Source organism: Homarus americanus, unplaced genomic scaffold (assembly GCF_018991925.1).
Source record: "Homarus americanus isolate GMGI-L3 unplaced genomic scaffold, GMGI_Hamer_2.0 scaffold22250, whole genome shotgun sequence".
NCBI lineage: Eukaryota > Metazoa > Arthropoda > Malacostraca > Decapoda > Nephropidae > Homarus > Homarus americanus.
The window spans coordinates 113,757-128,737 of NW_024741189.1; the positions used below are offsets into that span (position 1 = coordinate 113,757).

Consider the following 14,981-nt stretch of genomic DNA (forward strand, 5'->3'; position numbering starts at 1 on the left):
ACATCAGATACAGGTGATTTATTTGTTACATTTATTTTGTTGGTGTTTCTATTTTATCCAATATAAAGATACGTAAAGAACACATGTAAGAGAAAAAACATATCACAGAAGACAGCCTTCTTTATGTTGGGATACTGACTGATGTGTGGTGACCAATTGAAGCAGGTACTGCTTTTGATCTTCGTTGCAATTGAAGAGTTGTAGTCCGGGGAAGTCACCCGCTCTTGTCGTCATACCATTCCCCAATCTGCAACCCCCTTGTAGAATTTCTATTTGAAGGAACTGTGGATCGTCATTCCATTTGCTTTGACCTCGGTATTAAATCCTAGAACCCAGAGCGGCTCTGTGCTAGAAGCAGTTAGTACTTGTGACATGGTTTTGCCCAGTGATGGAATTCTCCTCTTCGTCACTTCTCTTGCTTCACAGCCCTTTTCAAGCTCTTCCTCTCACACCTGATTCTCTTTTCTGCCATGCCGAAACACTATCACTGAAGAGAGCCAGAGCTACTGGACTCTCACAATTTAAATACCAGAGATGCCGCTGAAAGCTGCTGCTGCCATTCCAACTGATTCATCTATTTTCTTCATAGTAATGAAGTTGTTTTGAGGAAGGATATATCATCATTGCTTGAGCTTCAAACACTTCAGGAGCTTTGGAACCACATTGGACCGTACACAAGAGCAACAAAAGGGAATAAGTTCTGAACGCTTCTTCTCCGAGCATAGCTGGAAACTGGGGTGTTTTGCAGCTCATGAAATACCTTGGCCTCAGAGAGAGAGGGTACGTGCTTAGACATCCAACGAGCATGGTGTACTGGGCCAGGCTTTCCAAAAACGAATCCCTTCGGGCGGAGTCCCACCCAGGAATATCACACAAAGTTCCATGTTTGAGTGTGTAATCGTCCTGGGCTTTGTAGCCCGGAGCCTCTTTACGTAGTAGTCGATGCAATTTGCACCATTCAGAATTTTCCCCTTCAACACTGCAGTGATACACCCATTAGTCTCTCCCGTCTTGAGCTCCAACTGCTTGATTACGCCTGCTTTTAAACCTTCAAACAAGAGGAACATCGGTATCTACCGGAGCACCGCCAAATTGCTTTTGCATGATCTCAAGAATTAACTTCCATATGTGCCCCGTACCAAATGCAGTAGAGATTTCTTCCCACTTTCAATCATAGACCCACGATGACCAGTGTTAGTGCTATAAAAATGCCATGGCACAACCCGGTCATCGATATTCCAATCTTTCAAAAGTATCTACCATACATTAGCTTGCGCCACTCCCGTTCCTGATGATAGGTGTGGAACGCCCAAATAACCTGGCTATTCCCTGCCAGTAGATATCTTCCCTTACCTGCACAGAGTCGTTCAACAGATTCTCCGTTGAGATGGAAGTGAGCGTCATCCTACCGAAACCGCCACCCAGTCTTGGCTCAAGAGGATACATGTTTCCTCACAGTGTGTGATCTCTACGATATCGGATACGACTCTCCTGATTGTGGAACGGCTGATGGGCAGCTCACCAATGTTCCTTCCATAGTCTGCTGCAGTAGTTGCCACAATATGAACGGCCTGGTCGGTCACTCTGTATTGGCTCTGTCCTGCGCGCAGCAGCCTCGCCACGGAGCATCCTTCCCTAAACAACCCCATTAGTATTGGGAGAAAATAGATGAATCAGTTGGAATGGCAGCACAAAGGCTTCTTCCAGCGGCATCTCTTCAGTGATAGTGTTTCGTATGCTGAGAAAGAGAAACTCTTGAGTCAATGAAGGGAAAGAACAAGAAAAGGAATGTCCAAAAGAAGCTGAAAGTGACAGAAGAGGAAATTCCATCACTGGAGCTTAAAAAACCTTGCATCCACAAATACAACTGCTTCTTTCAAACCACGCTCCTGGATTCTGGATTGTCTCCAAAGATTCAAAGCCAATGGAATGATGACACAGTCTTTTTCCAGTCAAAGTTGAAATTCTACAAGAGTTGCAGGACTACAACTCTTCAATTACGAAAACCGAAGATCAAAAGCAGTACCTGCTTAAGGTGGTCACCACACATCGAAGTCAGTATCCCAACATAAAGAAGGCTAATCTTCTGTGATGTATGTTTCTTACATGTGTTCTTTTTATGTTAATCCTTTCATATTTTGGATAAAACAAAACAACAAATGCCAAATGTATAAATAGACAAACGCCTTGTTCTGATGTCAGGAACAAGAATTATTTTATAACCTCCACCCGCCAGGATTCGAACCCGGCACAACCTATGTGTGACGGGAATGCTAACCGCTGGACCACCAGGATACTAAAAGCAGTCCTAGACTTTGTTATATTTCACACAAAGCCTGTTCAACGAGCTTATGGTGCCGTGAACGTCAAATAGGGACCACCCGTATCACGTAGGTGGTCAAGTAACGTTTTACCAAATCCGGCTTCGAAACACGAGGATCCATATATATTTCAATCGCCAATAAAACGCGCGGACTTCACTTGGGCTATGAAGTATATAGTCCTCGCTGTTATTTAAAAACACCTGACCACCTGCTCGAGTAGTCATTAGGCGCCGCTAACTTAAATAAAAAGTCAGACTTTACATACAGTTCCGCTGGAGCCGTGGTTCGAATCCGAGTTGATATTGATTATATGTAAGTCCGTGCTTTATTGGGCTAATGAAATATATATATATATATATATATATATATATATATATATATATATATATGTATATATATAGTATCTGAGATATATATAGTATATATATATGTATATATATGTATATATATATATATATATATATATATATATATATATATATATATATATATATATATATATATATATATATATATATATACTATACATTGGTACATTGCAGTTGATAAACATAAATATGATAAGGGGGGGGCAGTACAACATGGGTTGTCTTAAAGTGGAACAAGGGGACAGAGCTGTCAGTATTATGTCTAGTTGACAAGTAATTTATTGCAATGGTAATTTCTATCTATCTACACGATAATTTCTGTTAAAACGGTTTTGGTGGTACACTGAAAGCATGAATATAAAATAGGTATTACACAAAATATTAATACTCACTCCTCCCTCTCTCACTAGTATAAAGAAAGAAAGAAAGAAAGAAAGAAAGAAAGATGAAGAATAAAAAAGAGAATTATAGAATATAAGAGTAATTAATAAATAGGAATAAGAAATAAAATAAAGGAAATAACGCTTTTTTAATACACCATTATAACTATGGCCTATTTTATTTGGATTGGAGTCCATTATGACTGGGGCCCATTAGAACTAGAGCCTAGTAGAACTGGGGCCCATTATGAATGGGGTCCTTCAGAGCTGGGGCCTATTAAGACTGGGGCCTATTAGGACTAGCACCTGCTAGGATTAGGGATCTTCAGTGACTGGAGCCTATGTGTGAATGTATTAAACAATAACAAACAAATAAGAAAAAAAAGAAGGAATAGGAGGAGGAGGAGAGTTGACAGGAAAGAATACCACGAAGAAGAGGGAGGAAGAAAAAAGAAAAGGGAAACGCAAACGAAATAAAATAAAATAACTCGAATGGGAAGAAAACAAAGACGGTAAAGACTCACAAGGTACTAGAGGTGTAGGTCAGGAGGAAGAGTACAGGCCCAGAGGTTAGAAGGCCAACCAAGATGGCAAGCCAGGTGGTCCAGGTAAAGGGGTAAGCCAGGGCATGCCAACGAGGGAGGGGCGGCTCACGGCGGGCCAGGAAACAAGTCTCCTGCGGGGGTCAAGGTCATAGTTTAGGTATCATTCGGATCAAAGGTCATCATCGAGGTCATTATTGAAATAAAAAAAATAGGTTCAGATTCATACTCGAAATTGGAGATGAAGAGAGAGAGAGAGAGAGAGAGAGAGACGACATACCTCTGAGTCATAAGGGGCCGTAAAGTCCAGTATACCGACTCTACTGATGGAGACATACAAGTTAGCCACGCCCATATCCGCTTCTCCTGTGTCCAGTTTACCCATCATGCCCGTCCATGTCCCATCTTCCTGCTGTGAACCCCACAACTCACCTGGAGGGGGAGAAAAGGAGAGGAAGAGGAAGATGGAGAGAAAAATGAGAAACGAAAGGAAGAGAAAGAGGGAGAGGAGGAAGAAGAAGAGGAAGTGGAAAGGGAAAAAGGAGATGAAAGAAGGAGAGGAATGGGAGGAGGAAGGAGGAAGGAGAAAAGACGAATACGAAGAAGAAGAGGAGGATAGATTTGGAACAAGACGATATGAAAAAGAAGAAAGAAGGGAGGAGAATGAAGGAGGAAGAATGATTGACTGGATGAATAGGAAACTGGTTGTTTCAATGATTATAATAATGTTAAAGATAGAATTTTTAGGAGTAGTATTCACACGCTAATGATATGTTCTGGAGAAGATCGACATGCACTGAAAACGCTTCGGAGAGATTCTAAATGCACTTCACACACCATTGAGAAGTTCTAGGAAGGTTCTACACACCCTTGGGAGGTTCTAGGAAGGCTCTACATACCCTTGGGAGGTTCTATAAAGTGAACGGTGAAGTTGAGCGTAGCAGCCAGAAGTCTGATGACTTCTATATCAACACCGTAACGGAAGATAACCGAGCCGCTCTGGTCACGGTAATAGAATATACTGGGTTCCCACACGAAGGTCACAGCCTGTAGGAAGAGGGTCATAAGAACATAAGAAAATAAGGAGTCTGCAATAGGCCAGTTGGCCTGTGCATGGCAGCTCCTGTCGAGAGTTACTACCACTCTCTATCATCCATGAAGTTTCCAGTGTTCCAGCACTTACTACAAAGTTGCTAAGCTTGTTCCACCCGTCCACCACCCTATTTGTAAACCAGTTCCTTCCTATCTCCCTCCTAAACCTAAACTTATCCAACTTAAATCCGTTGCTCCGAGTCCTATCCTGCTCGGATATTATAAGAACTTCTATCATCTCTCCCCGCACTCTTCGTCTTTCTAGGGAATGCAAGTTTAGTTTCTTTAACCTATCTTCATATGGAAGGTTTCTATGTCCCGGAATCATTTTCGTCATTCTTCGCTGCACCGACTCCAGTGAATTGATATCCATTCTATAATAAGGGCACCAGAACTGAACTGCATAATCGAGGTGCGGCCTGATTAGCGCAAGATATAATTGCAATAAGACCTCTGCACTCTTATTACTTACACTTCTAGATATGAAACCCAATACTCTGTTTGCCTTATTTCGAACATTAACGCACTGTTTTCTAGGCCGTAGGTCCTGGCTTACAAGTACCCCTAAGTCTCTTTCACAAGCCGACTTCTCTAGGTTGATGTTGTTAAGGCTGTATACATTGACAGTATTTGTTCTTCCAATATTAAGTACGCTGCACTTGCTGGTGTTGAATTTCGTATGCCATTTTTCAGTTCACCTCGGCAGTATATTTAAATCCTCCTGTAGTGCATTTGCATCCTGCCCTGAATTAATCTGCCGCTCTATTTTGGTGTCATCCTCAAACTTGCTTATGTCACTGCTGATCCCAGTATCTAGATCGCTTTTGTAGATTATGAACAAGAGTGGTCCTAGTACTGACCCCTGGGGAACCCCACTGGTTACACAGCCCCACTCAGATTTAGCACCATCTATGCAGACCCTCTGCATTCTATCGGTGAGCCATGATTTTATCCAATTTAAAACTTTCCCCTCGATACCATGAGCCTTAACTTTTCTCAGAAGCCTCTGATGCAGTACTCTGTCAAATGCTTTGCTAAAGTCTAAGTAAATAACATCGTAATTTTCGTCATTATCTACTACCTCGAAGACTTTCCTAAAAAACGTCAGCAGATTTGTTAGACAAGATTTTCCCTTTGTAAACCCATGTTGAGAGTCGTAGATTAATTTGCTTTTCTCTAAATGCGATCAGATGCCATCTGCTATAATTGATTCAAGAAATTTCACCACTACTGACGTCAAACTGATCGGCCGGTAATTTGACGCTGACGCTCTGTCTCCCTTTTTGAATGTGGGTACTACATTTGCCTGTTTCCACAAGTGTGGCACAACTCCCGTGTCTAATGATTTTGTAAATTTATTTACGAGGGGTCCGCTAATCTGTTCCCTACACTCTTTTAAGACTCGAGGGAAAATTTCATCCGGCCCTGGGGATTTTGTCTTCTTTAGTTTATTTATCCTCTTAAGAACATCCTCTTTTCTGACAGTGATATTCTTTAATTTCTCTTCTTCCTTTTCCCTAAATATCAGTTCCACCTCTGGAATTTCCTCGCGAATTTCTTCTGTGAAAACTGATAAGAAGTAGCTGTTCAATGCTTTGCTTATTTCTCACTGCCATTGATCACTTCCCCCCTCCCTGACTTTAAAGGCCCAACTTTGTCCTTGACCTATGTTCTATATACCTGGAAAAATCCCTTGGGATTTGCCTTGGATTCTCTTGCTATTCTGATTTCATAGTCTCTCTTTGCTTTCCTTACATTTTTCTTAACATTCCTAGATAGTTCATTATGCCTATTTCTGAGCTGCTCCTCCCCTCCCTTTAATTTCTTATAAATTCCTTTCTTTATTCCTATGCCGTGTTTAAGTTTTCTGGTCATCCACCTTGGCTCAGTCTTATTTGACCAAATTTTTCTGTATGGTATATTTTGTTCTTGTGCTTTATGTAGTATACTAATGAATATATTATAGTCATGATCAAATGTTGTGTCATCTGTGACCTCACCCCTTCCTACTGGGGACTGACCTTACTGTTCCCAGGTGACCTCACCTAGGTACCTTCTTAACCCCTGATAATCCGCCAACCGAAAGTTTGGGACTCTGACCATATTGTCATTGTTTTTCGTTTCCCAATTTAGGGTGAACCTGATTTCTCTGTGATCACTGTTTCCTAGTTCTTCCCCTACTGTGATATCTCTGATAATATTTTCTTTATTTGTTAATACTAGGTCTAATATATTGTCACCTCTAGTAGGTTCTGAAATTAGTTGGTTCAAAAAATTGTCCTGTACTGCGTCTAGGAAGTCTTCAGATTCATAGTCATTATTCAGTTCCTCCAGGGAGTGGGATCAAAGGTCACGATATGCACTCTCAACACAGGAGTATCAGAGGTCATATTTAAAAGAGAATCTTGGAGATAAACTTACCGTCAACACAAAACCATGAAGATCGGACAGCTTGTCCGGGAAAAGTTCAGCTTTGGATGTAAAGTTGTGACCTCTCCAGGAGGTAACGAATTTCACTCCATTACCCCTGTACAGCTGGTTCATGTACACCTTCCACTCTTCCTCTTCACCTGACTGTGTGTGGGAGGGAATAAAACAGATGGTACAGTACAGCTGGTTCCTACACACCTCCCACTCTCCCTCACCACCTAACTGTGTTTCGGACGCGGAAAGAAACAGATGATACAGTAAAACTGGTGATGGACGTAAACCATTTAGAACTAAGACAGGAGAATGGTAGGGGAGTGTTAACCAATTGCGGCTAAGGGCCAATTGCATGAAGATCCGCGGTGTACACCTTGCTATGGTAGCCCCATGGTCGGTTTGCAAGAAGCACTCTGGGCTAAAAAAAATATATATCTACGATTCGTTATTCGAACATGGGAGATTTCCGTGGTACTCACACCCCTGCCCGATAACCACTACGATGGAACTATATTTTGAAACCAAAAGAAAATAAATAGAATTGGATGCACATAAATTGTATAAATCTGCAAAGGAATAATATTTTTTATAAGATATCCTCCATATAGAACAGCACATGAAGAATTGTATTGTTCTTTTTAAAAGAATTCCAGGTTTGTGTAGGAACATCCGCCAGCCTCTACTTGCCTCATCGCTGCTTATATCCTCCAAATTCTCCTAACCATCATTAAAGGTAAGCCTTTAAGATAACTAGACCAAATAATTTATGTGTAGAAATGTATGGAAATCAAATTAAGCTAAAAAAGTCATAAGTGGTCTATTTGAAGAGTGGTGAGAACTGCTCCATGTGGGATGGTGACTGACGTCCCTTATCAGATATAATATCGACCCAATTTTCCTAATGAGCGCAATTAATAACCGTCCAGCACTAGCAAAATAATTATTTCATTAGTATAAATACTTAGTAGCCTAAATTTCATATTTTAATAAGTCCAAATATGCCAGGTAACCAGTACCAGGTAGTTCCCAGGCATGTTTCATTTGTGTATCAGTTTAACCACAATTTGTTACAAATAAGATAACTTCAGTGACATAAATTCATGTTCCTTTTTTTTAATTCCCTTAGTGATTCAATGTATTGCATGAATTACATTACCACTTTTTGTGCAACATTTGGAGTGGTGGTAATAATTCACTTTGCCATTGACAGTGGTGGAATCAAGTGCAGATATATTGGCTATGTATGTCCATGAATCCAACAAAAATGAATAATGTCTTCCAAAATAAATGAAATTGAAGGTCTTATTAACTTTTCGGTCTTCCATGGAATTTTAGGATTTTAAGTTAACCGATGTTTTTCAGTTAGGTTAAGTTAGGTTAAGTTAGAAATTGAGTGTGTGTTGCATATCAAACCAAACAAATTTGAGTTTCCATTAGAATATTTTATTTATATTTATTTTTTAACAGACAAAATTACCCACAGTATGTAGGTGTTGGAAACCTATAAATATTAGCCCTCATAAATAAAGATGTTTCAGAATTCGTAAATTTAACTAACACAATATTAGTGACTTTATTTTCACTTACAGGTGGAGATACAGCTGGGTATTCACATTTCACCAATACTGAAGAAATAAATCTTAGTATCATGATTGATGAGGAATTTTTCCGGTTCCTGGGAAGATTTTGGAATTTGCTACCTAGCCTAACCTCGGAATTGGTTCCCAGACTAGGAACAGAAAATTTTGGAGACTTTCCGTAAAATCCCCAAATTACTCATAGACCAGAAAAAATGCAGTTTCTGGAATTTTCAGAAAATATGGCTTAGAGAAATCATTACATATGCCTTAATTATTATTATTTTTTAAATTTTACACTCTGCATACATACAAGGATATTACGTATTAATATGTTTTTGAAATTTGTAGATGCTTTTTCCTTTAAAATACTGTACTCTTGATTATCCATATATTATAACATATCCTGCTTTTAATGAAGGCTATATTCTGACTTAAGCATTATCATTGTATTCTTATCCTCATTGTTATTACAGTTTATATTAAACATTAGAAAATGCAGAAATAATTTGCAATTAGCATTTCAGACTGTATGGGGGGTATTTTTAAACCACTTAATTATCATCTTGTTCTATGTTTAACATTATTAGTCTCTGATTAGTTGGTAGCATTTCATGAATATACCGACTGTATATGGGTTCCATGACATTTGCTCACAAGATGAACCTAATCTAACCTAACCTAATATGTCTTCCTTTCCATTATAGTTGTGAGTATATGCCTTGTAAACAAATGTCTGCACACTAACTATATGAAGACTCTCTGGTGAGGATCCATATGCAGTATTTACATGGAATATTTTCCCAAATAAAAGACCATTTAAGCAGCAGATACTTTTCTCAAAGTGCTGGTATACATTTTCACTCCTGACATTGAGAAAGTGTTCATGTCTTGCTTTCTTTCATAGAGTATTTATTGCATTACTATAATCAGGTGGAGACAAGTAGGAAACATTATCTCAAGTTTTCATATCTTGAAGATAACTGGCCTTTATACTTGTATAAAATGAAAGCGAAATTTTTGGTACAAAGATAATTTCCTGTTTGATAGAAAACTAACAGTTATGGTGATATTTTTTCAAGATTTTATCCCAATTCATCTGTACAGTGAATTCATCACTGTCAAAGCAAAATTATAATACCTAATACTGTTCTCTTTATTTACACTCACCCAACCCCAAGTTCGTGACGAACTTATTACTTTAAAGTTAGATTTAAAAAGGATACAGAAGAAAGGAACAGATATTGTATGTATATTATGTATGCTGGATTATGTATTATGTATGTATATTATGTATGTGCTCCATTTATATTTATTCAGCCTAGCTAGCAGCGTGTGGCAATGTTATTACCATATCCCACACGCTTAATTAATGTGCCTGGCGACGTATGGAAGCTGCTAATGTATCACTTGCCATACGTCGTCTATAGTAGTTGACCAGGACCTTAGCTAGGGAGCAGTGCTATCCACCTCTGTGTACATACTCTTATCCAGTAAACCGAACCTACAAAACTATACAGGTGTTTGTGTTCTCTCCTGTATATAGAACTTATTACCCAGAATACCTAACATGGCGCAGTGCGTAGTTTTACTGGATTATTACGAGTGATTAGTGCAAGTTTGTGGAAAGCCGGCTGATGGATCCCCGCCTTGGGTCAACCCCGCGTCATCCCTCGAAGAATTTCGCAACTTTGAGCAGTGTCAGTGACAGTGATTTTCTGTGAAGTGTTTAGTGCATTGTGTGTTTCGTGCCATTCATGTGTGACCTTGTTCGAACGGATTTCCAAGGTATACGGCATGTTCTGGGCATTTGTGGGGTGTAGAGCTCAGCGCACCCTCCTCTGACCGTTTACAGAGAGCGACTGAGCTACTCCTATCTCCACCCCCCTCCCTCACAGCGCCGCCTCCACCCCCCCTCACAGCTGGGGCGAGACGCTCTGCCTGCCTGGGACACACACACATACATGTACTAACACTTGCTGACCGCGCGGCTTTCTTATATATATTTTATATATATAACCTACTTATCTGTGTATTTAATTAAATTTTTTTGTCTGAAATCTTGTTGATACGACGGGCTGACCGGTCAACACTGATTTAAGACACAGTACACAGAGGAAGTAGTTATATCTCATGCCTTACGTAGCCGTGGACCCAGCGCCTGGATGAGTCAAGCGGATGATAGTCCCCCAGAGATGGATGACCAGGCCGGCCCAGCTCCCACAACATCGCGCAGCCCTTCACCTCAACATTCAGCGTTATCTCCAGAGATAATTGCCTTAATGAAGTTTATGAGAGATGAGAGACGCGAGGATGAAGCTCACAGACGTTTGGCGGATGAGCACAGAAGGCAAGCAGAGGCAGAACGAGACCACCAACGGAGAATGGAAGACAGTGCACGGTTTGAAGCCTTGATATCTCGCCTCACTGTTAACCAAGCCCCTGGCTCTAACACTGCCTCGGTACTGAATGGTTCAGATACCTCATCCATGCTTCCTTCACGCCCCCCAGCCCCACCTAAAGCAGCAGCTCAAACACCGCCCATCTTGGAGCCTGATGTAAATTTCCAGACTTTTCGCGAATGGCGGCGGCGGTGGGCTGATTATGCTACAATGGTGGATCTCCAGAGTTTGTCACAGCCTAAACAACTCATCCAGCTGCGTATGTGCCTGTCCTTGGAAGTTCAGCGTGTCTTAGAACATACGTTGCAGGTACCCCCAACCTCTTCGCTGTCTGTAGAGGAGGTACTGGACGTTCTACAACGGCACATCAAAGGACAGCAGAATGAAGCTCTGCGCAGGAGGGAATTGTTTAGCTGCAGACAGATGGAGGGTGAGTCTTTTGACGCTTTTTATGTACGTCTTAAGAGAGCCTCGGAAGAGGTAGATATATGTTTAGGCCACCACCAGCAGTGCGAGGAGACCCAGTTGAAGCAGGTGATCCTGATGGGTGTTAAGGACGAGGAACTTGTCCAACGCCTCACCTCCCTCGACTCTTCCTCTTCTCTTCAGGATGTGTTGACGATATGTCGCTCCTATGAGGCTGCCAGGTGTGCCACCTCTGCCATCCGAGCTCCCCCTACAGCTGTACGCGCTGTTTCCCGGTACAAGAAGGACAAGAAGTCTGCTCCTACGCCTTCGCCCACCACGTCCACGCCCGGTTCATTTTGCAACAACTGTGGTAAGCAGCACGGAACACAGGTATGTCCAGCTGCTCAGTCTACCTGCAACAGTTGTGACCGTAAGGGCCACTGGTCACTCACAGTACGGTGCCCAGCCAAACGCGTCCAGTGCAATGTGTGCGGCCGTCTGGGCCACTATGACAAGTGTTGCCCTTCCAACAAACCCAAGGAACAGCGTCAACGGAAGCTTCAGCGCCCTTCTACCAGAGAGGGCCGCCCACAGTCTCCCAATCAGAGGCACGACGACCCTGGACAACGCTGGAGCCATATTAGGAATGTGTGCTCCCCCCCGCGTCCCAGGACCAAAGTTCCCCAGTACATCAGTGTCATTGTGACCTACCGCAGTGTGTCATCCCGTCTCCAGATGTTGCCCGACACCGGCGCTGATGCTACAGTCATCGGTCCCCAGCATTTGCGATGCTTGGGGCTCTCTCCAAGCGATCTAGGACCGCCTCCCGAGGACCTCTGCGTCACGGCAGATGGTTCACAGATGGCCCCAGCCCTAGGTTCACTTTATGCACATGTCACCTTTGGCAACAGGTCGAGTCAGGCCTGGATTGACGTGCATAATGGCGTCCCGACTCCCTTGCTGTCCTACAGACATTGTCAAGAGTTGGCCATCATCTCCCAGGACTTCCCAACACCGATTCTCGAGGTAAATTACGCCAACAGGGTGCATGAAGGGAGCAGCAACTACCCTGCTGCCGCCCTACCCCTACCTCTGGCCAGTGACACCTCTCCTTCGGTAGTTGTCCCTGCTGCATCACGTCCCCACGCCCTGGCTCGCCTTCACGACAGTCACCGTGGAGCTGAGGCCACCAAACGACGTGCACGACAGACTGTGTTCCGGCCTGGCATCGACCCCGACATCTCCAATGCTGTCCAGGTGTGTAAGCCCCGCCACGTATTACAACCCAGCCAGCAGCAGGTACCCTTCATGAGTGACGACAACCCCACCCGCCCCTTTGAGTCTGTGTCGGCCGACTTTTTCTGTGTGTCAGGAAAGTCCTTCCTGGTTATCGTCGACCGTCTCTCTGGTTGGCCGGTTGTCATCAAGGGCGGTAATGACACGACGTCTGCCGCCACCATCAGCAAGTTCCGCCACTACTTCCGTGACGTGGGCGTTCCTGTACGCCTGCGAACCGACGGAGGGCCTCAGTTCACAAGCCGGGACTTTGCCGTGTTCCTCGACCGATGGGGAGTCCGGCATGTGTTGTCATCGCCCCATTACCCGCAGTCCAACGGCCACGCTGAGGCTGCTGTCAAATCCTTGAAGCACCTCATCCTTAAGGTGGCCCCTTCTGGGAATATTGACTGCGAGGCCTTCGACCGGGGTCTTCTTGAACTCCGCAACACACCCAACTACACCGGACGCTCCCCTGCCCAGGTTTTGTATGGACGCCCCCTTCGTTCTTGTGTCCCTGCTCACCCTCAATCCTTCTCCAAGGAGTGGCAGGCCAAGACAGAGGATTGTGATCGCCGAGCCGCCGAACGTGTTCAGGACGTCGTCGCCCGCTACAACGACCACGCCGTTCCCTCCCCAGGTTGAGTGTCGGCACCCAAGTCCGTGTTCAGGACCCGACCTCCCTACGTTGGGACAAAGTAGGCGTAGTCATGGGTCTCGGCAGGTCACGGGACTACCAGGTGCGGTTACCCAGTGGTCGTGTGTGGTGGAGGAACCGCCGTTTTCTCCGCCCCGCACATGTCCTTCTGCTGGCCCCGCCACCAGTGTTGAGTCCCATACCTTCCCAGTGATGAAGTCCCTCGACGCTCAGAACGGATCCAGGAAAAGGTCCGCTCAAGACTTTGCTATGAGCGTATAGGGGAGGGAGGTGTGTGTATATTATGTATGCTGGATTATGTATTATGTATGTATATATTATGTATGTGCTCCATTATATTTATTCAGCCTAGCTAGCAGCGTGTGGCAATGTTATTACCATATCCCACACGCTTAATTAATGTGCCTGGCGACGTATGGAAGCTGCTAATGTATCACTTGCCATACGTCGTCTATGGTAGTTGACCAGGACCTTAGCTAGGGAGCAGTGCTATCCACCTCTGTGTACATACTCTTATCCAGTAAACCGAACCTACAAAACTATACAGGTGTTTGTGTTCTCTCCTGTATATAGAACTTATTACCCAGAATACCTAACAGATATTACACTCTATTCCTACGTTTTTATGTTGTCACAGGCTTTATTTATCTATACTCACTGTAAGTAATCGTATTTCATTCCTAGAATTGGCACCTTAGCTTGGGATTCAAGTTTTTCATGCTCGTAAATCGTGTAGCAAGAGTAAGCGTTTCATTCCACTGACAACGTTTTGAGATTGCAAGCATACCAACCCCCCAGTCTTCCGCCAGTTAGTACACATGACTACAATACGATGGAGTAATTACAACAAATGACAGTCGGGTACCACCAAGGCCCATCTTGAAAAATCATTCAATTTATTCCATTGTATTACGACCGCCGGGATACCACAGCGTGGTGTACACCATGACAGTTCTTGCAATTGGCCTGAAGTGACGAGAATGATGGTGACGTTCTAACCATAACTAGATAAATTTATTAGTAGTGGTGCCCTAACCAGTAACAATAATTTAAGGAGATTAGTAGCGGTTTCTTAACCATTCAGAGCTAAGTATCGAGAAGTTCAATAGTGCCCGTCAGCCAATCACAGGTAGCTTAAGTCATACTCTCACCTGGATGACTCCCAGCAGGTGTTGTGTCCTCCTACCCTTGATGGTGTTAACGATCTCCTCCATCTCCTTTACCGACGATCCCACCACCACGTGTCTGAAATGTGAACACGTTACTTACACCCATGTCTGGCATGTCATAATCTACGTGTATGTCCTCCTCCTTTACGTCCCTTTACGAATGGTGACACTGTACATTATAAATTATTACAGGTCAATAGGTACAGTTAGGTCTACTCCTGACTTTACCACTTAGCATTGCCAATCCTCTATCTCCCTGAGATCTGAACCCCCGAACTCTGAAATGTGAATTCGAAGCATTCGCTTGTGAGCACGAGGGTGAAGCGGAGGAATGTATCGGCAAGTTGTCTTTCTGTGGAAAG

General features: G+C 43.2%; 1 protein-coding gene across 1 annotated transcript in view; it reads right to left on the reverse strand.

The window, feature by feature from the left end:
• Positions 1 to 14,736, reverse strand: part of LOC121875647 (ionotropic receptor 21a-like) — a 30,971-nt gene extending 16,235 nt beyond the window's left edge. Inside the window, exons 1-5 of the mRNA XM_042380268.1 lie at positions 14,602 to 14,736; positions 7,128 to 7,280; positions 4,514 to 4,661; positions 3,895 to 4,046; positions 3,597 to 3,748 (exon numbers count right to left, since the gene is read on the reverse strand). Of these exons, the coding sequence (XP_042236202.1) occupies positions 3,597 to 3,748; positions 3,895 to 4,046; positions 4,514 to 4,661; positions 7,128 to 7,280; positions 14,602 to 14,664 (668 nt within the window). The 5' untranslated portion in view covers positions 14,665 to 14,736. The remainder of the gene's footprint in view (positions 1 to 3,596; positions 3,749 to 3,894; positions 4,047 to 4,513; positions 4,662 to 7,127; positions 7,281 to 14,601) is intronic.
• Between the last annotated feature and the right edge of the window lie 245 nt (positions 14,737 to 14,981).